Below are 24,839 nucleotides of genomic sequence, written 5' to 3'. Positions count from 1 at the left end.
CAAATTTCATTTAAATCGGATGATGTTTACTATTTGATCAATAAACTTATATTTTATTCACAAGTGTAGATCACAAAAATTTGAAAATTTTACATTTGTTTGATGACATAGTAATTGATCTTTGATTTTCTTGAAATTTTGTAAGCATTAAGGATAATAATAAGAACGTGCAATCTAATGGTTAGATTTTCAAAATTTACACTCAATATAAAGATATATAAAAAATTTGAAAGATTTCTCTCCAAACTAGTTTAGAAAAAAATTTTATTCAATCTTAAACAACTGCTCTCACTCACAGAGTCACAATCTCGCTCACTCCAATTGTTCAATGTCTCTTCTTCCCTCCAACCTCGTTCCTCTCCATCTCCAAACTCTACACCATCCTCCAAACCCTAACTGTGGACTCCCCTATCCATTCCCAAGACTCCCTTACCCCTGTTCCCAAGCACCCCAAATCCTCTACGCCAAGAGAATCGGTAAGCAACGCTGCCCCTCGGAGAAGTAGAAGTTGAAACAAAAGCACATGCAAACCCTAACCCTAACTCAGGTTGACAACAAACTCGAAGGCGTTTGGAGGCTCTCCAAGCTCGAAGTTCCAATTCACAGTGACCCCGGCAAGGACTTTCTTGGTGTATCCCTGGGTTTGTTCCAAGAGATTGCCAAAGTTCTCAAATTCCTGGTAATCTTTCTTGTGGATTAATTTTCTTTGGAAACAAACAAGTCTCAATTCTTAGCTTTTTAGATAACAAAAGTTTATTTGTCGAATTTAATGTAGAGCCCAAAAATTAAAGCCCAAAATATAGAGACCCAAAGCAATCCATTCTATCCCAACCAAACCAAACCACCCCAGTTCCTACTAATTTGGCTCATGGGCTCTTCTTTGTGCCTGTGGTTTAGCAGAGTGTGCATATGAAAAACCGAGAGGTTGGGCTCAATGTAAAATCTACCCCCAATCCGACTATACCTAATCGATGAATAGAAATCCTATGATATCAACCCTAGCCTTAATTGTGGAGAGAAAACTTCTAAATTGCTTCTATTTCCTTTTTTTTTTTTTTTTTTGGTTGACCCAATTTTGAGTATAGTCATACCGAATTCAATGAATTCTCAGGAAAGAAAAATGTAAAATTATGAACATTGTATGTATGAAATGTAAAACAACAAATGTGAAACAATATTTTTCCTTAGGTTTATCGACATTGTATGTATGGACATTGTTAAAATATAAGGTGACAACAATCTGATTCTTTTTTTCAACAATCTAATTATAAAACAGTATTTTTAGCATTTAAATCACTTTGCGTCAAAAGATATTCACTAGGATCACCAAGGACTATTACAAACAGAAACAGCGGACCTAATCACCTAGACCATATAAGGCCGAGATAATGCCACCTAAACCATATTAAGCATTCTCTACACTAATTCAAGAAGGAAACACAACAAAATGAAGTTTGGAAAAGCCATTAGTTTGGAGTTGGCAATAGCAACGCCTGGTGACATGGGGTTCCTATGAAAGAGCACAAAGTAAGGTTGTTTTTTATGTGCATTGATAATAGCTTAATTTTGCATATTTATATCATTGTTAGAAAGTATTATCATACTTATTTTGAGATAATTCATGCATTTTATATTTGGTTTTGGAATAATGTTGAATATTCAATTTTGTGCTTAATTAAATTTTATTGCGTGAATTTGTCTTTTGTAGGAGAATGGAATTAAATAAGTGGATTTGTGCAAGAAAGAAAGCTAATGGACTTTACTTTTACAAGTGTCATGATGAAGTTAAAAAAAAGGCCAACTGAATTAAATTTAAATCCAACTAGAGTAAGGAATTAAAGGAAATTTGCATCAAATCTAAGTCCAATTCAGATTTGGATTCCAACCTGCACATCAGTTAGTAATTTTGGCATAAGTTTCGGCTCAGAAGTTCAATTGAGATGATTCAAATTAGGCTGGAACGTTAACTTTTTTTGTAGTTTGCCAAAAGTTCGAATTCAAAGTTAAATGGGCCAAAATTGTCGGTTAAGTGAAGCCTAAAAATCTGGGATTTTCTCCAAACGGGAATTCAACTTGTAATAGGATTCCTTGACCTATTTAAAGGCTCTTTAGGGCAAAATTCGGGGAGGCTAGTGCTAGGGCTGAGGGCTGAATGTATAGAGAGTTGTGGCTACCTCTTCCATGACAGTGAGTTTTAATTATTTTTCTAGTTTAATGTTTAGTATTTTATTTTTGTGTTTTCTTTCAATTACTATGAGTAGCTAAATTTATAATTAGGGTTGAGGATGAAACCTTGTTAAGGATTATCAGTAATATTTATGTGATTTGATTTTTCCCACAATAGTTGTTCTTTAATGATTTAAATTGTTCTTACTTCATATCAATTGACTAAGATGAGATTCTAGACATGAGTTCAATCATGTTTTTCTCATGATTTAGGATTTGTCTTAATTAATTGAATGCTTGGATTATCAATTCTTGATTATAAAATTGGATATCGCTTGTGATTTGTCTGTCAATGGATACAATTTATGATTTGATTTCTAGAATTGGATATATCTTGTGATTTGTTTGGCTACGGATACAATTAATGATTTGATCTTATACTTAAGAAGTGAAGAAGAACATCTTTTAGATATTTAAATATAAGTTTTAATGATAATATTTTCCATGATAGCAAGATTGATTTCTAGATTATCATGTAGTGGTTGGGAAAAATTAATGATCATAAATATATGCTAATATGAATTAACAAGTCGAATTCCAAAACCTTAATTCCTTTCCCTTGATTGTTTACATCTTTTTATTGCTTTATATCTTTTCCTTAGTTTAATTATTTGCTTAGTTTATTTAATTTCAAAACAACCAATTTTTATTAAACTAGATTAGGATTAATTTGGTTAAGATTTGATTAATTTTCCTACGTTCATTCAAGTCCCTGTGGGTTTGACCTCGTTCTTGTCAAACTATACTTCGGTACGATTCGTACACTTGCGAGTACTTTAAAATTTCACAATAGTTTTTGAAGTAACATGTTCTTCTAGGCTCTATCAAACATCTTCTATCATGTTGTGTCAAACAAATTAGCCACTTTCTCCGATGCTAGAATTAATAAACGGTGGAGGTGTTGGTTGAGGAATTTAATGTTTATCAGTTAGCATTTTCACAACTACTGACATTGATGGCCTTAGCTATGTCGATGCTTGTGCACAAAGCAGCCCTACTTGAAGTAATCGGGAAGCCTCCACTTCTTCAAAGTTAGCCTCTAAGATTGGATCAACAGCTCCACATAGCATACCCGTTCCATAAAGATTCCAAACCTTAAAAAGAAATACAAAAGTTTTGTTAATGACTTCAGTCTTGACTCTTGAAAAAAGAAAATCATTTCCTGAAACATGAATTGGTGGTATGCCAGGTAAAAAGATTTACCATTTGTAGGATAGAATGAGAATTTTGAGAAAGTGAATTATTCTTGTTTGCACATACAACTTCAAGGACAATAATTCCAAAACTATAAACATCTGCCTTCTCAATTAACTTGCCATGTACTATATACTCTGGAGCTAGGTAACCTCTAAAGATGTAGATTGAGAAATGGATATGTAATTAGAGATAATAGCTTCAATATTGTATAGCAGTTAGGAAAATTGCCAATCTATGACAGAAAAGAAGAAAGAGTACTACACCCTTTTTGTTCCCAAGGTGAATGGTATTTACCAATGCATAACAAAGATTTAAAGTAGACGACAAGGCATATGCTCCTAGTAATAGTGATGCCAATTTACACATTCCTACATAGTGCCAAAACTGAAAATAAGTGCAAGATGGGAAGAAAATAGGTCTAGGCACTTACAGCGTGCCTGTTCCCAAGGTGAATGGTATTTACCAATGCATAACAAAGATTTAAAGTAGATGACAAGGCATATGCTCCTAGTAATAGTGATGCCAATTTACACATTCCTACATAGTGCCAAAACTTTAAATAAGTGCAAGATGGGAAGAAAATAGGTCTAGGCACTTACAGTGTGCCAGTAATCTCAGTGCTTATGTGAGTCTTATCTCCTGGAAATAATCTAGCAAGTCCAAAATCTGCAATCTTTGGCTCAAAATCTCGTTCAAGCAGATTGCTTAATTTTATGTCTCCATGGATAATTCTCAAATTTGATTCCTCATGAAGATAAGCCAAGCCCTCAGCTGTTCCCAATATGATCTTAAACCTTACATCCAATCTTAGCAGCCGAAGATTCTCTTTAACTGACTCAAAAGTCAAATCAAAAGGAGGGCAAGTAAATGAACTGAATAAGAAAAGGCAATATTCTTACATGATTAAGGAGTTTAAGATTAGATTACAACTAGAAAAGTGATTATGGAGGCTTTGATTTGGCATATATTCATAAAGAAGAAGGCTTTTAGGACTTGTAATGCTGTATCCTTACTGCTTTACTAGATTTTTATGATTGATGCCGCTGATCAAATTGACTTCATTAAAGAAATCATCCACCCATTGTGGATTTTTGAAGAAAAGCCTCTTAATAGCAACAACCTTTCCATCTTGTAAAATTCCCTGAAAAACACAAAGAAATCTACCTAGTTAATTTGAAGTACAAAATTATTGTTCCTTCAAAAACGATAGAAAATGAAAATTGAAGTTACTTTGTAAACTAAACTAGAACCTCCTTGTCCGAGCTTATTGGAATTGTGGAAGTAATTTGTCGCCTTTTCTAGACTTTCATATGAAAAATTGAGTTTAGACTTGTATAAGCTGGACAACAGACCTCCTAATTGCTTTCTCCTTGAAACAAATGCCAGAAAAATAGGCTTTATTAACTCAATAATTCAGACATAATCCTTTTCCTTTTGAATGAGTGAATTTGGCTGCAAAGGTAGAGGAAATTCAAACCAGTAACCTCCATTTCATAAGGCTGATCAACTGAACAACCACTTAAGATTAAAAGTGAATCACAAATAGTCCATCAAAATCTAAATATAAAACATATTGTACCTTTCCCCTTCTTCATTATATTCTTCTTCGCAATAAAAACAACAATTGTGATAATCAACACGAGAGCCAATGCTGAAGTTGTTGCAACCAAAGTAATAGCAGAGAGGTTTTCTAACAAAGATTAACATATTACTTTGTAAACAATATTAATGAGAAATGAAATTAAAGAACTTTTTAAATGTATATAAGTAAGCAAAAAGAATTCTAATTTCTTTGACGGGATAATTATACAAATTGATTATGGAGTCATTAGTAATATTTCTTATGCTTGAAGGGGTTTTCTATCATATTAATAACAAAGGGCTTATGCAGTTACCAATTTGATTTATGTTTATAGAGAATCCTAGATAGAGGGTTCCTCAAAATTTGTAAATTGAGGAAGATTGAAGACCAAATTCTCAACTCTAGAGTTTAAACACAGTTCCAACACAAATCATTGACAAACCTAATAAGAAAAGGTCAGACTAATAGCTTTGATAAGCTAAAAAAAAGAAACTACAAATCCGAATAGAATCAATTGAAGTAAGAAAAAAGAAACAAAACTCACCATGATAATGTCCCCCCACCTAATCACTCAAATTATAATAAAACTTTTGAGAGGAATACCTCATGTAACAACCAGCATTCAAGAACCCCCTCCCCCCCCCCCCCCCCTTCTTCCTTTGTGTTAGAAATACCGAATGCAATAGTATTGTATTTCATAGTGAAAGAATATATATGAGTGCCTTTATATAGGAGGCATACGAGTGCAATACACGTAAGTGTGCTATACAAGTAAACAAGATAGGCCTAAAGCCCACATACGCTAATACACATTAACAGTCCCCCTCAAACTCAAGTTGGATGTGAGACCAACTTGAGGTTGTCAACCAATGTATGAAAGCATCCCTTAAGATGTGACTTGGTGAAGATATCTACAAGTTGATCTTTAGAAGAGATTGAGATCAACTTAAGAGCATCATGGACAAGATGATAACGGATAAAATGACAATCGATCTCAATGTTTTTAGTTCGTTCATGGAAGACATCATTATGAGTAATATGAATGGCACTTTGGTTGTCACAATAAAGAGGAGTAGCAGAGGATGTGGATACACCTAAGTCTTTGAGAAGCCATCGTAGCCAAAGGAGCTCAGGTGTGGTATCAGTAAGGGCACAATATTCTACTTCAGTACTAAAGCGGGCCACATGAGTTTGTTTCTTGTTTCGCCAAGAAATCAGAGAAGAACAAAAAAGAAAGCAATAACCAGTGGTGGACCTGCAATTAGTGGGATCTCTTGCCCAATCAGCATCAGAAAATGCACATAGAATAAGAGGAGATTGAGCAGAGTAGAAAAGACCATGGAAGATAATACACTTTAGGTATCGAAGAATGCGCAGAACAGCAGTATAGTGAGTCAATCGTGGAGCAGACAGATACTGGCTCACCTGGTGAATAGCATAGGAAATTTCTGAACGAGTGATAGTGAGATAAACTAGGCTACCAACCAAGCGTTTGTAAAGAGAGGGATTAGACAATGGTTTCCCCTCTGAGAGAGTTAGATGCACATTAAGCTCAACTGGAGTGTCAACAGTCTTGCTATCAATGAGTCTAGCTCAAGACAAGAGTTCAAAGGCATACTTGGCTTAAGTAATATAAAGTCCATTTGTAGAATGAGTGATTTCAAGACCCAAGAAGTAGCTGAGATGTCCAAGATCTTTCATCTTAAACTACTGACTGAGAAAATCTTTGAGTTCTTAAATGCCACTGAGGTCATCACCAGTTATGATCATATAATACACATACAGGAGAAGTAAAATAGTGCATTTGTCGGTGCGACGAAGAAATAAGGCAGAATCATAATGACTGGCCATATAACCCAATCGAGAGATGGTAGAGCTGAATTTGGCAAACCAAACTCGTGGAACTTATTTAAGGCCATAAAGTGTACGTCAAAGGTGACAAACCTTATTTGATTCAACAGAGAGATCAGGAGGAGGTTGCATATAAACTTCTTCACTTAAATCCCCATTAAGGAATGCATTTTTGACATCCATCTAAAAAAAGTCCCATTTACTGGCAACAATAGCTAAGAGGGCCCGAACATATGAGATACAAGCAATCAAAACAAAAGTCTTTTCATAATCAATCCCATACTCCAGTGTAAAACCTTTTGCAACAAGACAAATTTTGTAGCGCTCAATGGACCCATCAAAGCGGGTCTTAATCTTGTAGATACACTTACAACCAACCACAGATTTCCCAGGGGGGAGAATCACCAAATCCCAAGTATGGTTTTTAGATAACGCATCAAGTTCCTCTTTCATTGCAATCTGCCATAAATGGTCAGTGGAAACCTCACGATAGGTGTGAGGCTTATGCAATGTAGCAAAGGTAGTGTAACAATGATAGTCAAGTAAATGTGCAGGAATGGATCTTACCCGAGTTGAGTGACGATGTGGAATGTCTTATGCAAGATTTTCAGGCAAAGCAGGAGTAGGGGACCTAAGCTCAGGGTTGGGTAGCTCGTTTTCAACTTGTTCATCTTCCACCTATTCATTAGAAGGTGAACCAGGAAAGGGATCAAAGGTATCTAGTGGTTGGACAGAGAAGTCTACAGGAGAATCAAGAGCAACTACGGGAGGATCAGGAGCAACTACAGAAGGAATATGTGCCTTATCTGGAAAAAGACCTAAGACAAAGGAGGAAGATAGGGAGACACGAAAGTGAAAGAGCTCGACAAATGAGCAATGTGCCCAAAAGGAAACATTGCGGGAGATACAAAGACGATGAGAGATGGGATCATAACACCGATACCCCTTTTGAGTTTCGCCATAGCTAAGAAAACAACAAAACCTTGACCGAGACTCAAGTTGTTATGCTCATATGGCTGAAGAAGAATGAAACAAGTAGAACTGAAGGAGCAAAGGTGGTGATAGTCTGGAGGTGACCCAAAAAGATGCTCATATGGAGTTTGATTTTGGATAACAAGACTTGGAATAGGATTAATAGCATAAACAGCATGAAGAGCAACTTCGCCCCAAAAAGGAGCAAGAACTTTGGTAGAGAGAAGGAGAGCACGAACAATGTCAAGAACTTTGGCAGAGAGAAGGAGAGCACGAACAGTGTCAAGAATATAACGAAATTTTCGTTCAACTCTACCATTTTGCTGAGAGGTACCTGGACAAGTTAGTTGATGAATTGTGTCATAGGAATGCAAAACAGCTTGGAAAGCATATTGAGTGTATTCAAGAGCATTATCAAATCAAAAAATTTTGATACGTTTGGAAAATTGAGTTTCAACCATTTTTGCAAAATTAGAATATACTTGCAATAATTCAAAACAATGTTTCGTATGAAAAATCCAGCTATAGCGAGAATAATCATCAACAAAGACAACAAAATATCGAGATCCACCAATACTAGAGACAGAGGACGGCCCCCAGACATCAGAATGAATTAGGTCAAAGATATTAGTGGACATTGATTCACTAGTATTGAAAGGCAAAGCTGGCTGTTTTCCTAACTAACATGAAACATAATCAAAATCTTCTGTGGACACTAAATCTAACAAACCTCTAGAAGCCAAGTGTTGTACCCTAGAGAAAGATGCATGACCAAGTTGGGCATGCCAAAGTGCAAGGGATGAAATAGAAGAAACTACAGCAGTAGCAGCAACAGAAACAGGAACAACAAGTGGAAAACGAAGGTTGTCCACGGGAAACATATGCTCAACTCTAGGACCGGTCCCAAGCTCCTGTCCCGTCCTCGGATCCTGCACAATACACCCAGAATAATTAAAGATAATGCAATAACCCAACTCAACTAATTGTCCCATAGAAAATAAATTGTAAGAAAGGTCAGGAACATTAAAGACCCCAGGAACCGAGAGGTTAGAGGTCGAAACAAAACCTATATTATGACTAGACATTGTGAAACTATTTGTTGTGCAAATATTAAGAGGGTGTGGTGCAGGTTTAAATTTAGAAAATAAGGACAAGTGAGGTGTCATGTGATTGCAACAAGCCGAATCCATAAGCCAAGAGGAAGGAGACATACCAGATAAAACTGAGAGAGAAAAGGAATAGGATGCATTACCAATCATACGAATGACATTAGCAATGATGTTTTTAAGGTCATCTGTGGACATGGTGAAAGTGCATCCTGAAGACTTAGACTGTGCAGAGATGGAAGCCATTGGTTGGACACTCTCAGTGTTAGCAACAATAGCAGTAGAAATTGAAATGACTGATTTGTTGCGATGATATCAAGTCTCAATATTGTGGCTAAAACGTTTGCAAAAATTGCAAAAACATTTGCTAGATTGTCGGCGATGATTATTGCAATAAGAAGAAGACCTGTCTTTATTCTTCATTTAGAAGTAAAATATGTAAAAATGGACCACAAAAATGAAATCTATGCAAAAAACTAGGTAAGGAACACCTAGATTGCAAAAAGTCAACTCTAAGTCAAAGTCAACAGTCAACGCATGGTCAAGTCAACGGTCAAGGTCAACAAAGGCTAACGTAAGCGCTTATTGGGTGCTAACATGGCACTAACTGGATGATGACGTCAACAGGTGACGTAAGCAGGCGAGCAACTAGGGCTGACGTGGCAAATGACGTCAACAAGTGACATTAGTGGGCAACAGGGCGACGCGGGTAGCGCATGTGGCATATAGCTGATGTTGCAGAGAATTTTAGGCAGCGCGTGAGACGTCCGATAAGGTCAATTCTTTTCGAACTATGTAGATCGAAGAAAGACGATTCCGACAGCAGTGGCAGTGACAAGATCAGAGCAACATTGATGGCGTGTGAGGCGCGTGAATGAATTTAATGAAACTTTGACTGGTGCGTGGTTGGTCAGATGATGATTTTTCCTATGGCGTTGTGTAGAATGATTGAAAATATACAAGATGATATGTCTTATGTCCTAATCGGAGCTCCGATGTGAAAAATCCAACGGAGGCAGTGGTCTTGGTGGCGAAGATCGAACTTCTGGCGGCGGAGATTCAACCTTGAGTACCTCTGACGGTGGTGGAGCAGTCAGGAGAGAGCACAAAAAAATGTTTACTGACCAAAGAAGTCGAGGCAGCGGAAAATACCAACGAAGACAAGACCGCGAGACATAAGAAAGTTAGAGCAATGACTCTGATACCATGTTAGAAATATTGAATGTAATAGTATTGTATTTCATAGTGAAAGAATATACATGAGTGCCTTTATATATGAGGTATACGAGTGCAGTACAAGTGAGTATGTTATACAAGTAAATAAGGTGGACCTAAAGCCCACATACCCTAATACACGTTAACACTTTGGATTACATGAACCAATGTCAGAGATAGCCTTGGCCAAGCACTCCCACTTACTGATTCCCAACATTGAACCAACCCATAAATTGTAATATTTCCATTATTCACAAACCCCACGAAGAAATTATCATTCTTAGGTGCTTCCACACTCAAATTCCTCACCAACTCTTTTACATTAGCGGCAAAAACAGTATGGTTCCCCACAAAATCTTGTGGCTCACACACCGTTGTGTCTTGCATATCCAAAGTCTCATTGAAGAAATAGTAATCATCGTACCTAACATAACACTCGTCCAAGAAAAGCCTGCCACCATGTCTACCTCTTGAAAATGGATTGCACATTTGGACCAAAGTCTTGCACCGTGCAAAGCAGAGATTACAGTCTGTTTGAAAGAGATCTTTCATGCACTCACCAAATGTATAGACTGTGGTATTACCTGTCCCATTCACCACTGCTGCATATCTTTGTGTGGCAACTAGACGGGTAGTTGTAACCATGGTTGCCAAGAAGTTTACCATGAACCTTTCGCGCTCAGGAATTGAGGCAGTTCTGTTGCTGCATATGGTAGTAGTGTTTGTGATTCTTGGGTTAGAAAGAGAAGGATTTACAAAGAAACATAAGAAGAAAAGAAGAGTAAAGATCGAGTAAGAGTAAGACATTGAAGTTGGACATAGAATATTCATTAGAAAAATGGATATAAAATTGTTGAGAATTGATCAACATGCATTGTGCTTGGCTGAAAGAGTTTGGATTTATATGAAATCTAAGTTGGTAAACTGAAGTCAAAGACTAATATATGAAATCTAAGTAGTGGAGAAAAAAAAGTTCTGTCATGATTCTTGATGGGAGTGACGAGAACACATTACCTTGACGAAGTTAATCTAGTGACGAGGTCATCCCTGGCGACGAACAGCCATCACTGACGAGAAAGGAAAGTCATTCAATGATGCCAGCAAGTAACTTGGGCAGTTACGAAACTAGCAAAACAGACCGTTGAAGCCTAATAAAAACCCCATAATTGGGCTGGAGGCGTTACTAAAGAGAGGCATTAACACCCCAACGGCTAGCAGTCAAGATCACATATATAAAGTCCTTACATTGGCAGCATAAGGTACATACATATTGATACTCTAAGAAAATATCTATTACTTTCGAGTTTGGCGAATTGCTTTATTGTTCTAACTTTGGCATCAGAGGCGTTGTGGCAGGCACCACACCGGTGACCCATTTTTAAGGATACATTGGTACCGACGGGAAGTTCCATCTGCCTACTTCGACTGACGAATTTACACTTCATCAGTTTGGCGCCGTCTGTAGGGAACGACATTCTCAAATTCATATTTGAAAACGTAGTTTCCATCAACCCTCTACACTCAGATGGAATCCAACCCAGATTCAGCAGCCTTGGCCCAACAAGTCCAAGCCCTTGCAGCAACCATTGAAGAACTCACCAAACAGAACTAGGAAATGAAGCTACGGCTCCAGCAGGTTCAACAGGCTCAACAGGAAGAGGTCCAAGGGTAACCTGGAGGGAGAAGGGGATAGTCACCGGAGAGGAACCCCTCAGAGGCCAACTACTCCAGACGAGCAGAACTCGGATCTCCTTTGAGAAATGAGGAAGGAAATGGATGAACTGAGGAGCGCCATTAAGGAGAAGACGGACCGAAGTGTAGACAAAATGGTAAGGGCTACGGATTCACCCTTCACTGCCGCGGTACTCGAATGCCCTGTACTGTCAAAGTTTCGCTTACCTCAACTTGAGCCATTCGACGAACTAAAAGACCCACAGGATCATCTTAATACCTTCAAGACGACTCTAGGTCTTCAACAACCACCTGACGAGATACTGTGTCGTTCCTTCCCAACGACTCTCAAAGGAGCTGCAAGAGAATGGTTTACGAAGTTGCCAAACTCGTCCATAGACAACTTCGATCAATTAAGTAATGCCTTATTGCGCCGTTTCATAAGGGGGCAACGCCCAAAGAGGCCGGTAAACTACTTACTCACCATAAGACAGGGAGAGAAGGAAACTCTGAGATCGTATGTCAAACGGTTCACCTGGGAGACTCTGGAGGTGGAAAAAACTGATGAAAAGGTGCAGCTGACGACCTTCAAGGCAGGGTTGAGGTCCAGAAACCTCGTGGCCTCCCTTGCAAAGAACCCCCCAAAGACGATGGCGGAAATGCTCCTGAAGGCACAGAAGTACATGAATGCTGAAGATACTTTAGCTGCCATTAAGGATGCCGAGAAGCCAGGAGACAAGGCCAAGAGGGAAGACGACCGTAGGGGGCAAAAGAGAGATCGACCAGACTGTCGGAACAATGAAGGGAACAGGAGGAAGGATGATAAAAATCCTCGGACAGTAAGATTTACTCCTTTGGTTATGCCGTTGACAAAATTTTCACGCAGATCAAGGACGAGCATTATCTAAAATGGCCTAGGCCATTGCACTCATCCCCCAATGTCCGTGACAAAAACAAGTATTGCCGGTTCCACAAAGATCATGGCCACCACACAGAGGATTGCAGAGACCTAAAGGAGCAAATAGAGGAGTTAATACGAAAAGGGAAGTTATAGAAATATGTGAAGAAAGGAGAATATAGCAAGTTCAGGGACGATAATAAAATCCAACATGAATCCTTCTCCCGGGATGACGACCGTCCGTCCCAGCCTCCACATAAGGTGATTGGGGAGATAAACACGATTACAGGAGGACCGTTTTTAGGAGGATCGTTTAAATCACTCAAAAAGGCATACCAGAGACAGGTGAACAGCGTCCACGCCATACCTCCGTCCAAGCACCAACGAACATACAAGGACATGTCCTTCAGTGAAGGAGACACCATGGGAGTGAAGCAGCCCCACAACAATCCCCTGGTCACAATGCTGAATATAGAAGGGTTCAATACCAAAAGGATCCTCGTCGATAACGGAAGCTCTGCGAACATCATCTACTTCCCAGCCTTCCAGCAGCTGAGACTAGACCCTAAAAGACTGCGCCCTTTTGACTCTCCACTCGTCAGTTTCAGTGGAGATAGGGTCTACCCCAGAGGCATAGTGACATTGACAGTGACGGCAGGGGCCTACCCAATACAGTTGACCAGACAAGTAGACTTCCTGGTGGTAGATTATCCCTCATCCTACAATGTCATCATTGGGAGGCCCACCCTCAACAAGTGGAAGGCGGCGACGTCAACCTACTGTTTGAAGGTGAAATTCCCAACAGATAATGACGTCGGTGAAGTGAAAAGAGATCAAGTCCTGGCAAGAGAATGCTATCAAGCCGTCCTAGTTGGGAAGGAGAACCACACATGGATGATTGAAGAAAAAGAAGAAGACAAGATAGAGGTCCTAGAAACAGTGGAATTGGTAGAAGGAGAAGCGAACAAGACGACCAAGATAGGAACGACGATGAGCCCCGAGATGAGAACAAGACTCATAAGGTTCCTTAAAAAGAATCTAGATGTCTTTACATGGAGCCACGAGGACATGCCGGGCATATCTCCAGAAGTCATCCAGCACAGGCTGAATATGGACCCAGAACGGAAACCCGTTCAGCAACGACGAAGAACCTTCACCCCAGAACGAGATCAGGTAGTTGCAGAGGAAGTTACCAAACTCCTGACGGCCGGATTCATCTGGGAGGTATATTATCCCGAATGGCTCGCTAACGTCATCCTGGTAAAGAAAGCAAACGAGAAATGGAGGATGTGCGTAGACTTCACTGACCTGAACAAGGCATGCCCAAATGACAGCTTCCCTCTACCAAGAATAGACCAGCTCGTGGACTCCACAGCCGAGCACAAGTTACTGACATTCATGGACGCCTTTTCAGGGTACAACCAGATAAAGATGGCTGAGGAAGACCAGGAGAAGACCGCCTTCATCACAAGTCAAGGAATCTACTGTTATAAGGTAATGCCTTTTGGGCTGAAAAATGCTGGAGCTACGTATCAAAGGTTGGTGAACAAAATGTTCAGTCAACAGATTGGCAGGAACATGGAGGTGTACGTGGACGATATGCTCGTCAAGAGTAAGGAAAAGTTCACACATCTGGACGACTTGAAGGAAACGTTTGCAACCCTCAAAAAACACCAGATGAGGTTGAATCCAAGTAAGTGTGTTTTTGGGGTTGCCTCGGGAAAGTTCCTGGAATTCATGGTGTCCCAGAGAGGAATAGAAGCAAACCTAGAGAAAGTACGAGCCATCATCGACATGGCCTCACCCAAAACCGTCAAGGATGTTCAAAAACTCACAGGAAGGATAGCGGCTTTAAACAGGTTCATCTCTAGGGCTACAGACAAATGCCTGCCCTTTTTCAAGACTTTGAAGCAGGCTTTTGCTTGGACCGACGAGTGCGAAGCGGCGTTCCAAGAACTAAAACGTTACCTGAGTAGTCCACCTCTCCTAAGCCCGTCCAAAGAAGGGGAAAACCTATACTTATACCTGGCAGTGTCAGCCTCGGCAGTAAGTGCAACCCTTATTAGAGAAGAGGGCAAGAAGCAGCTCCCGGTTTACTACGTCAGCCAAACCTTCCAAGGAGTTGAGTCCAGATACCCAAGGATCGAAAAGATTGCGTTTGCGCTAGTAGTAGCCTCGCGCAAGCTAAGGCAATATTTCCAGGCAAATCCCATTCTTGTAATGACGGACCAACCAATCAAGAAATCAATGAACAAGCCTGAAGCAGCAGGAAGAATGGTCCAGTGGGCAATTGAACTTAGTCAATTTGACATCGAGTACCATCCCAGAACAGTGACCAAGGCGCAAGCTCTGGTGGACTTCATCGCAGAATTCACTCTTCCAGACGAAGATAGGATTACCGACGGGGTAGATAGATGGACAATACAAACTGATGGTTCGTCAGCCCAGAGGAAGGGGGGAGTAGGGGTCGTCATAACCACCTCTGACGGAGAAGTGCTCAAATATGGGGTCCAACTAAAATTCTTAGCCACCAACAACGAAGCTAAATACGAAGGGATACTGACGGGACTGAGGCTTGGGAAAGCTTTTGGTGCTAAAAACTTGTTGATCCAAAGTGATTCAAAGCTAGTGATCGGACAGATCAGGGAAGAATACGAAGCAAAGGAAGAAAGGATGCAGAAATACCTCAAGCTGACGAAACATCTAACTCAGGAGTTCGATATAGTGGAGTTTGTGCAGATCCCAAGGAGTCAGAATATGGGGGCTGACGAAGTATCGAAGCTAGCGCCATCAGAAGAAGGGGGGATTAGCACAGACCTGGCGATGGAGGTCCAGAAACACCCTAATATCGAAGAGATTGCAGCATTCACCATCCAGAGCACAGACACCTGGATGACGCCCATAATATCCTACCTCCAGGACGGGCACCTCCCTCAAAACACAGAAGAAGCTAAAAAGATCAAGAAGAGGGCGGCGAGGTTCACAATCCTGAATGACATCTTGTACAAGAGAGGCTTCTCTATGCCTTACTTGAAGTGCGTCGACGAGAAAGAGGCTAGATACATCCTGGAAGAAATCCACGGAGGAATTTGCGGCGATCACGTTGGCTCCAGATCCCTGGTGAACAAGGTAGTACGAGCAGGATATTTTTGGCCAACCATGCAGGTAGACGCTGCTAAGATCGTCAAGAGGTGCGACAAATGCCAGCAATACGGGAATGTGCAACGGCTTCCAGCAAAGAGACTGACGACTATTGCTTCCCCATGGCCATTTGCACAATGGGGAATTGACATCGTCGGTCCGCTACCCCAAGGTAAAAGTCAGGTAAAGTTCCTACTTGTTGCTATTGATTATTTCACGAAATGGGTTGAAGCAGAGGCTCTAGCAACGATCACTGAGGCTCGAATCTGGAGCTTTGTGTAGAAGAATATAATCTGCAGGTTCGGGATTCCCTTGACGATCATATCAGATAATGGGAGGCAGTTCGACAGCCAAGGCTTCAGGGAATTCTGTTCAAACCTTGGGATCAAGAATCAGTTCTCGTCCCCAGGGCATCCTCAGGCAAACGGGCAGACGGAAGTGACGAACCGGATGCTGCTCAAGATTATCAAGACCAGGCTGGACGATGCGAAGGGTGCTTGGCCAGAAGAATTACCAAATGTCCTGTGGGCTTACAGAACCACCGCCAGAACCCCGACAGGAGAAACCCCCTTCAGGCTTACCTATGGCATAGAAGCAGTAATCCCAGTCGAAGTGGGGGTAACGAGCATCAGACGAGGAACTTTCAACGAAGGGATCAATGATGACGAACTACGACTCAACCTAGATTGTCTGGACGAAGTAAGAGACAACGCGTCCAGCAAGATGACGAAGTATCAGAAAAAGATGGCCAAATACTACGATAAGAGGGTTAAACTTAGACGACTGGACATTGGAGACCTCGTCCTACGCAGGACCACCACAGCAACTAAAGACCCTACCTAGGGAAAGCTGGGTCCTACATAGGAAGGACCTTACCGAGTCATTCATTACTCAAGACAAGGAAGTTACCACCTGGAAACCATAGACGGACAAAGGCTCCCTCGACCATGGAATATTGAGCATTTAAAAAAGTACCACCAGTAGATGTAATAGACAAATGCGGTCATTCTTGAATTTAATAAAAAAAAAAAAAAAAACTTTATTCTCTGATGTCTTTGTGTAAACAGGTCTAGCCAATTATAAGTCAAACTAAAGTAACAAGATTCCGCCTTGACGGATGTAAGTTACTAACGACCCTCATAACGGGTACAAAGTATGTGAAAACTAAGTGATAAGATTCTGCCAAGACGGATGTAAATCACTGACGAAACCTGAAGTGACAAGATTCTTTGAGTGGATGTAAGTCACCAAAAAATGGTCAAGTGATAAAATTCCGCCAAGACGGATGTAAATCACTGACGAATTCGGAAGTGACGAGATTCCTTAACCGGATGTAAATCACCGAAAAGTGGCCAAGTGATAAGATTCCGCTCTGACGGATGTAAGTCACTAACAAAGACATAAAAGAAAGTAAATGTCCCCAGAACGTGCTGGTGACGAAGACACAATCCTTAAAGCCTACGCAATTGGCAAAGTCCCGCTTGACGAACTCAGGATACTGACGAATACGCAAGAGAAAGGATAAGGAGAAATAGAAGAAGGACAAGAACCCTCATTAAAGATAAAGAATGACGAGCAAATCACTGCTAAGAAATTTACACTAAGTACAAGCTAAGTACAAGGTATGCTAAGAAATTTATGCTAAAATCACAAACACGTGCATGGTCATAAATAGAAGCATAGCCATAAAAACGGGTAAGTACAAAATCATAAAAAGCCCAAAAACAGAGGGCAATTATCTTTGTTCTTCCTACAGACCCATGAAACAGAGGGCCAAGAGACATTGTTCTAAAAATAGATAAAAAACAAAAAAACAAAAAAAAAACATATATATACATCACCAAAAAGGCCCAAAACACAACGGGCATATATGACAGATAAATTTTCCTAAGTATCAGGTTCGGGTTTCTGGAGCGTCAGTAACAGGATCGTCAGCAGCAGCGGGAGCATCATCAGCAACAGGGGCGTCACCTTCAGGTGCAGAAGACTGGGCAGCCTCGTCAGCAGCCATCTCTTGATCTACCACTTCTAGATCCAAATTCGGCAGATCAACCCCTGTAGGGTGCTTGACGAGGTACTTACGAAGGAGCTCGAAGCCCTTGAAGTACCAGCTGAAGAGTACTGTGGAATACTTCTCAGTTTGCTGGAAGGCCTCGACGGACCTAGCAACTATCGTCTTCAACTTCTCCTTTGCCGCCTGTAGTTGGTCGTCCTTCTCCAGATTCAGTTGACGCTCGACCCTAAGGTCGGAATTCAAAGCCTTGACTTTCTCCTTCAATGTGGCAGCCTCGTCCATCGACTCTATGAGGTCTTTTTTCAGCGTCGAGTTCTCCTTCTCCAGAGCCTCCATCCTGGATGCCAAAGAAGCCACCTTAGCCTCTTGAGTGAGACACTCAGAAGCAAGGTGAAGGCTCTCCCCCAACACCTGACAAAGCAAATTAAATGCGTCAGTAAAAAAGGATGGGGAAATTGATGTGAAAAGAAACCAAGGAAAACGCATAAACAGCCTTACCTGCACGATCTTATGAACGTGCTGACTTGCAACCACATTGAGAGGCACTCCAGAAAAGACCTTAAGGTCTTCATCCTTCACAACGTTATGTGCCCACTCCACGGCCACACCTTCGTCGTCCCAGACGGATGAGCCCACTCTCTCCTTCTCTTTATCTTTGGCTGACAGTCTCGGCCTCTTTGATGACGGGGTAGGGATCTCCTCAACTGAAGTGGCCGGCGAAGCCACCCGTAGACTCTCTACTCCTGAGACAATGGGAGTGGCATCTCTAGGATGGGAGGATTTCCCCGTGACGCGAACTTGCCAATATTTGGTTCTCATCCTTACATATCTGGTCGTCATCTCTAAAAAAAAAAAAAAAAAAAAAAAAAAAAATTAAGAAACCCAAAGTACACAAGTGAAGATCAGTACTATCGAGGTAAACGCTTACTCTTCTTCTCCTCGATGTTGATGCTGTGCAAAACGTAAGGAGATGGGTCTGGCCCTAAGCAGTAGAAAGCAAGCGTCCGTGGATCAAGAAGATCGTCCCAACTCTCAATTGACTCTGCGTATTCTATTGCCTTCTAAACACGACCTTGATACTTGCTCTTCAGTTTGGGGCGTCTTTTAACTGCAAAAGAAATTGAACAAGTGGTTAGTGACGACCAAATATGCAAAATGAAAATAAACAGACAATGAGAAACGTGGATGCACCTAAGTTTGGGGTTCCCCACCGACGAAGTAACCTTGGGATATCACCCCAAGCCTCGCTAGAAGGGATCTCAAAGTCATCCTCGGACACGAAAAAGAAATGTGATTTCCAGTACCTGAATGACGAAGCTAAACCCTTAATGATTCTAGTCCTCCTCATCCAGGGGACTAGCTCATAATACCCATACTCTTTCGATTCCTTTAAGCGGTAAAGGTGGACAAGCTCACTCACTTTGATCATGTCTCCATGGGCAGCCAGCCAAATCTCTATATAGTTGATAACTATCCTCCAAGAGTTAGGCATGAGTTGCCCAAGGGCAATGCCAAAATGACCCAAAAGCTCCATCACCAGAGGATGGATGGGTAGCCTAAGCCCAGAAGTGAAAGCAGCCTTGTAGAAGCATACTTCACCAAGAAAGAAGTGGCAGGCCCGATCCTCAGGACCAGGCCGACGAACGCAGACTCTCGCAGGAAACTGGAACCTATCCTTGAACCTAGCCATGGTGTCAGCATCCAGCCCACACTCCTCGTTAAGAGCATAAAAAGCCCTAACCTGACGAGGGGTGGAAACGGCCGTATCACCCTCAACTGGGCCGTCGCTAGACGACAACCCCGTGTCTAGTTCGCTGGATCTCACCTCCGACATCCTCCTCGTCTCTCCCTCAAACCAAGCTAGCGACTAACCTAAAATTGGAGATAGCTCCCCTAGAACTACACTCAACCCACAACCTTCAAAAAGATAGTCCCAAATCAAAGGGAAAAAGTCCCCGGAGACACCCAAAGCCGCCCCTAAGCGAGCAAAAAAGAAAGAAATTGAGGGGCAAGCTACCCAAACCTCAAAAGAACTAACCATGAAAAGGGGTACCCAATCCTAAATGCCCACATATCAAACACAAAAACAACAAAAGCAAAAGACAAAGGAAAAATCAAGAGTTTATAAAGGGGCCATGAAGAAAAAGGATCTGAGAAAAATCGAAGGAGTAGCGTACCTTGAAAAGCGGAACAGTCGAAGCCGGAGAAATTCGTCGCCGAAGCAAGGTCGAAGTCACCAGAGCAGAATCGGAATAATCGCAGAAACAAGCAAGAGAGACAAACACTCGGAGCAGGAAAAGAAAGAAAAATCAGAGTGAAGGAAAAAGAAAAGTTTTTGAAACCAAAAATCCAAGAAAACTGAAAAGTAGCGGGAAACCCAAGGGTCATGCCATCAATGCCTTCAATCAGCACGTGCCACGTGGCCACGTTTCATACCGCACCGTCATCATACATTAAATTCGAAACGAAACCCCAAGCATCACAGACAACTCAGGAAAAGAAATCTTTCACCTTCTGTGGCCCTCATGACATGTCACTGATGACCACAGAACCTGGGGGGCAACTGATGGGAGTGACGAGAACACATTACCTTGACGAAGTCAATCTAGTGACGAGGTCATCCCTGGCGACGAACAGCCATCACTGACAAGGAAAGGAAAGTCATTCAATGATGCCAGCAAGTAACTTGGGCAGTTATGAAACCAGTAAAACAGACCGTTGGAGCCTAATAAAAGTCCCATAATTGGGCTGGAGGCGTTACTAAAGAGAGGCATTAACACCCCAATGGCTAGCAGTCAAGATCACATATATAAAGTCCTTACATTGGCAGCATAAGGTACATACATACTGATACTCTAAGAAAATATCTATTACTTTCGAGTTTGGTGAATTGCTTTATTGTTCTAACTTTGGCATCGGAGGCATTGTGGCAAGCACCACACCGGTGACCCCTTTTTGAGGATACATTGGTACCGACGGGAAGTTCCATCTGCCTACTTCGACTGACGAATTTACACTTCATCAATTCTTTTATTATGTCACAAATAAAAAGATAATTGACAATCAAGTGTAGAAAAGATATTTTGTATAACTAATTAACAGGGTATTTAACTTACTAGTCCAAAGTGCAGGAATGCTACACTATCTGATAAAATAAGATTACTTCAAGTGTGTTTAGATTTTTCTTTTTCTTTTTCTTTTTTTCTTGCTTAAAATATGTGGAATAAAAATAATTGTGTGTAAAAAGAGTAAGACTCTGTATATAAACCAAATAAACTGAAAAAGAAATTCATCTAAAAATAAACTAGAGGTTTTTCTATGATTTCTCTGTAAGGTGGAATTTTGCTTTTAGAAACACCAGAAGTAACTCGATCTTTTCGTTTTTGGGAAACTTTGTTTGTTTTGGTTGACTTCAGTTCAAAAAACGAACAGTTCAAAGCATTGATTTTTAAAGCATCCATAGGGAATGTTACACGTGGAAAGAATAGTCCACAAGAAATTCTAAAAAAGATGCGGCAAGTGATGTTTGAAAATGGATTAACTTTTCCTAACACAAAAAAAAAAAAAAAAAAAAAACCCACAACTTTTATCACAATTCTTTTATGTCAAATATTGTAATGGGTGACAAAAATTATCTTTTTTTTTTTTTTTTGAGGAACAAATTATTATTATTATTATTTTTTTTTGGTATTACTAGAGTTTACGAAAAGGAATATTAACGTAGTACTCCTCCCCTATCACACGTAAAAAAAGACTCACATTGGGAGAGGGGTCCGCCGGTGTACAATAATTTCTTGTGAAGTTGATATTTCATTTGAAGAATGATTTTGAACCAGTAGCCATTGATGATTGACCCACCTACCCCGAAAGTCAGAGAGAGGGTAGGGAGGTGATAGTGAATGAAAAGCAGGGTTTTACTTTTGCCAATAATTGCCATAAACATTTTATGTAACTAGGAAAGGAAGAGATGAACACACCACATAATGATTGTAGATTATCATCTACCAAATATTTCATCTTGTATGATGATAACCTTTGTTAGGATTTTTTTTAGTGTTTGTTAATTGTTGGAAATATGAACATACACAGCAGAAAATTAACGGATCTACTTTATTCACAATTGTTAACATGTACTATGTAAGTTTCAGAATTTAGGAATAAGAGAGTGTACCTTGATGTGGTGAATTTCAAAAACCGAAGATCAGAAGTTCTTGAGAACACTTTTGCTCTTCACTCCAATTCCACTTATTGCCCAAGAAGTGCGGTCACTCAATCAGTTTGTTCTAGGAGAATGAATAAAAAGTCTTACATTAACATACACAGCATTTCATGTTCTTAAAAATTTTGTATGTTTCTCTCTACATAACTGATTATCTAATTGGGCTAGCCTTTTGGGCCTTTCCAATTGAGCTTTAGTGTGTGGCTTGGAGTGGGACCAAAAGAGAACAAACAAGACTCTAGCTCCAATAGGCCTTGGGCTTTTCTGTCAACTCTTGACAAGTCCAATGTTACCATTATTTATATTTAATACACTATATAAATATAATTGCACTCTAAGCCTTATTAATAAATTATATTCCAAGACTTTATTATACATGCAACTCCTTTATAAAATATTCGTAGTAATACAAAGTCATGAATGTAGACTGTCACTTTGTAAATTACTACATCTTAATCCTTGAGTATCCAGTTTAATCTTTTTAAGTTATTCATCATATATTTATGAAATCCAATTTTATAAATATATACTTTAGTAATTTCTTACCAAAGTGGTTAGGCCTAACTCTCTAAATAACCGAATCCATTAAATTTATCTCAAGAGAATATTTTATATCTCCGTTAAGAGACTATGAATTCCATTTTAAGAATATATGTTCCATTAACACTAAATGTGGCTGCCCAACATACTGAGATTTTGACCGTTACATTAAATCTCACTCTTGATATATCAAAGCAACCTACACTTTATGATCAGGTCCATTATTCTCTCAAGATTAAGAGTTCATGTAAATAGAAGTCATGAGATTTATTGTTCATTTGACAGTCATTAAAAGAATAATAAATCTCACAGCGGTCCAGTTCAATATGTCTTAACTCTTAAAAAATATCAACACATCAACTAGAAGTCTTCACTTCCATGATCAAAACAAATCATCTTAGTTAATATGTTATAGTTTTCGCAGATGAAATGCCCAATTTCATCACTGATTATGAACTAAAATTCTAAGTTTACAAAGAACTTGTGATTTATATTTTCTGTGACTAAATCACATAAATCACATACTATACATTTCATGGACTATATGATAATGTCTGAATATTCATGTTAATCATTATTTCAGATAATAATAAAACAACTTTATTAATTACAACATTAAGTCATACATAGCATCATACAATAGGATTTAAGGGCACTAATCATAACAATCTCCCACTTGCCCTAAAGACTATTGTGCACTAATCTAATTCTCATTCCCTCCAAATGTGACTCGAAAGTCCTTTGAGGCAAGGCTTTGGTAAAGGGGTCTACTAGATTATTTGCACTTTCAATCTTTACAACTACTACATCTCCACGAGCAATGATGTCTCGAATGATGTGGTATTTCCTCTCAATGTGTTTTCCTTTCTTATGATTCCTTGGATCTTTGGATTGTGCAACCGCTCCACTATTGTCACAAAACAAAGTAATAGGAACTTGCTCCATTCTCACTACACCAAGGCTAGAAAGGAATTTCTTGAGCCAAACAGCTTCCTTTGCCGCTTCACAAGCAGCAACATACTCAGCTTCCATGGTGGAGTCCGCAATACAAGATTGCTTAACACTCCTCCAACTTATGGCTCCACCTCCCAAGGTGAATACACATCCTGAAGGGGACTTTTTGAAATTTAAATCCGATTGAAAGTCTGAATCTATATAGCTAATAGGAATCAAATCCTCACAGCGATAAACAAGCATATAATCTCTCGTTCTCCGCAGATACTTGAGAATATGCTTTATAGCTTGCCAATGTTTTGGACTTGAATTTGATTGATATCGACTGACCATGCCAACTGAATAGCAGATATTTGGTCTAGTACAAAGCATGGCATACATGAGACTTCCTACTGCAGAAGCATAAGGAACTTGTGTCATCATATCTACTTCCTCTTGAGTCTTAGGCCTTTGGTCATTAGACAGAGGAACTCCATGTCTGAAAGGAAATAATCATTTTTTAGAGTTTTGCATGCTAAACCATTCTAGAACCTTATCTATATATTCAGCTTGTGATAAGCCTAACATCTTATTCTTGCGATCTCACCATAGCTTGATCCCTAGAATAAAGTTAGCCTCACCCAAGTCCTTCATATCAAATTGGCTTGACAACCAAACATTTACTGATGACATTACCCCTACATCATTTTCAATGAGTAGAATATCATCAACATAAAGTACCAGGGACATTACTACTTTATCTTGATGTCTTTTATACACACATGGTTCATCAAGATTTTGTTCAAAACCAAATGACTTGATTGCTTGATCAAATCTAATGTTCCATGACCTAGATGCTTGCTTAAGTCCATAAATGGACCTATTCAACTTGCATACCAAATGCTCTTGGTTCTTTGCTATGAAACATTCATGTTGCATCATATAGATTTCTTTTCAAGATTGCCATTAAGAAATGCAGTCTTGACATCCATTTGCCAAATTTCATGATCATAATGAGTGGCAACGGATAGGAGAATTCTAATAGATTTAAGCATTGCTACTGGTGAAAAGGTTTCTTCATAATCAATACATTCTTTTTGTGTATACCCTTTCGCCACTAGCCTTGCTTTAAAGGTTTCAACATTTCCAACCATTTGCAACCAACAGGTTTAATGCCGTTAGGTGCCTTTACAAGATCCCAAACTTGATTGGAATACATAGAATCTAATTCAGATTTCATAGTTTTGACCCAATGATGTGCATCTATATCATTC

General features: G+C 39.9%; 1 protein-coding gene and 1 pseudogene across 1 annotated transcript; one reads left to right on the top strand and one right to left on the bottom strand.

The window, feature by feature from the left end:
• Window positions 1-3,083: 3,083 nt before the first annotated feature.
• LOC115973867 lies at window positions 3,084-10,956 on the bottom strand (annotated as a pseudogene).
• Window positions 10,957-11,909: 953 nt separating this feature from the next.
• LOC115973866 lies at window positions 11,910-12,874 on the top strand. Its single transcript, XM_031094105.1, has 2 exons — window positions 11,910-12,659; window positions 12,707-12,874. The coding sequence occupies exons 1-2, from the start codon at window positions 11,910-11,912 to the stop codon at window positions 12,872-12,874; spliced, it is 918 nt and encodes a 305-aa protein (XP_030949965.1).
• Window positions 12,875-24,839: the final 11,965 nt, after the last annotated feature.

This window comes from Quercus lobata, chromosome 2, assembly GCF_001633185.2.
Source record: "Quercus lobata isolate SW786 chromosome 2, ValleyOak3.0 Primary Assembly, whole genome shotgun sequence".
In the NCBI taxonomy this organism is placed as follows: domain Eukaryota; kingdom Viridiplantae; phylum Streptophyta; class Magnoliopsida; order Fagales; family Fagaceae; genus Quercus; species Quercus lobata.
Note: the sequence above shows the minus strand (reverse complement) of the source record. Positions and strands in the feature narration are given on the sequence as shown.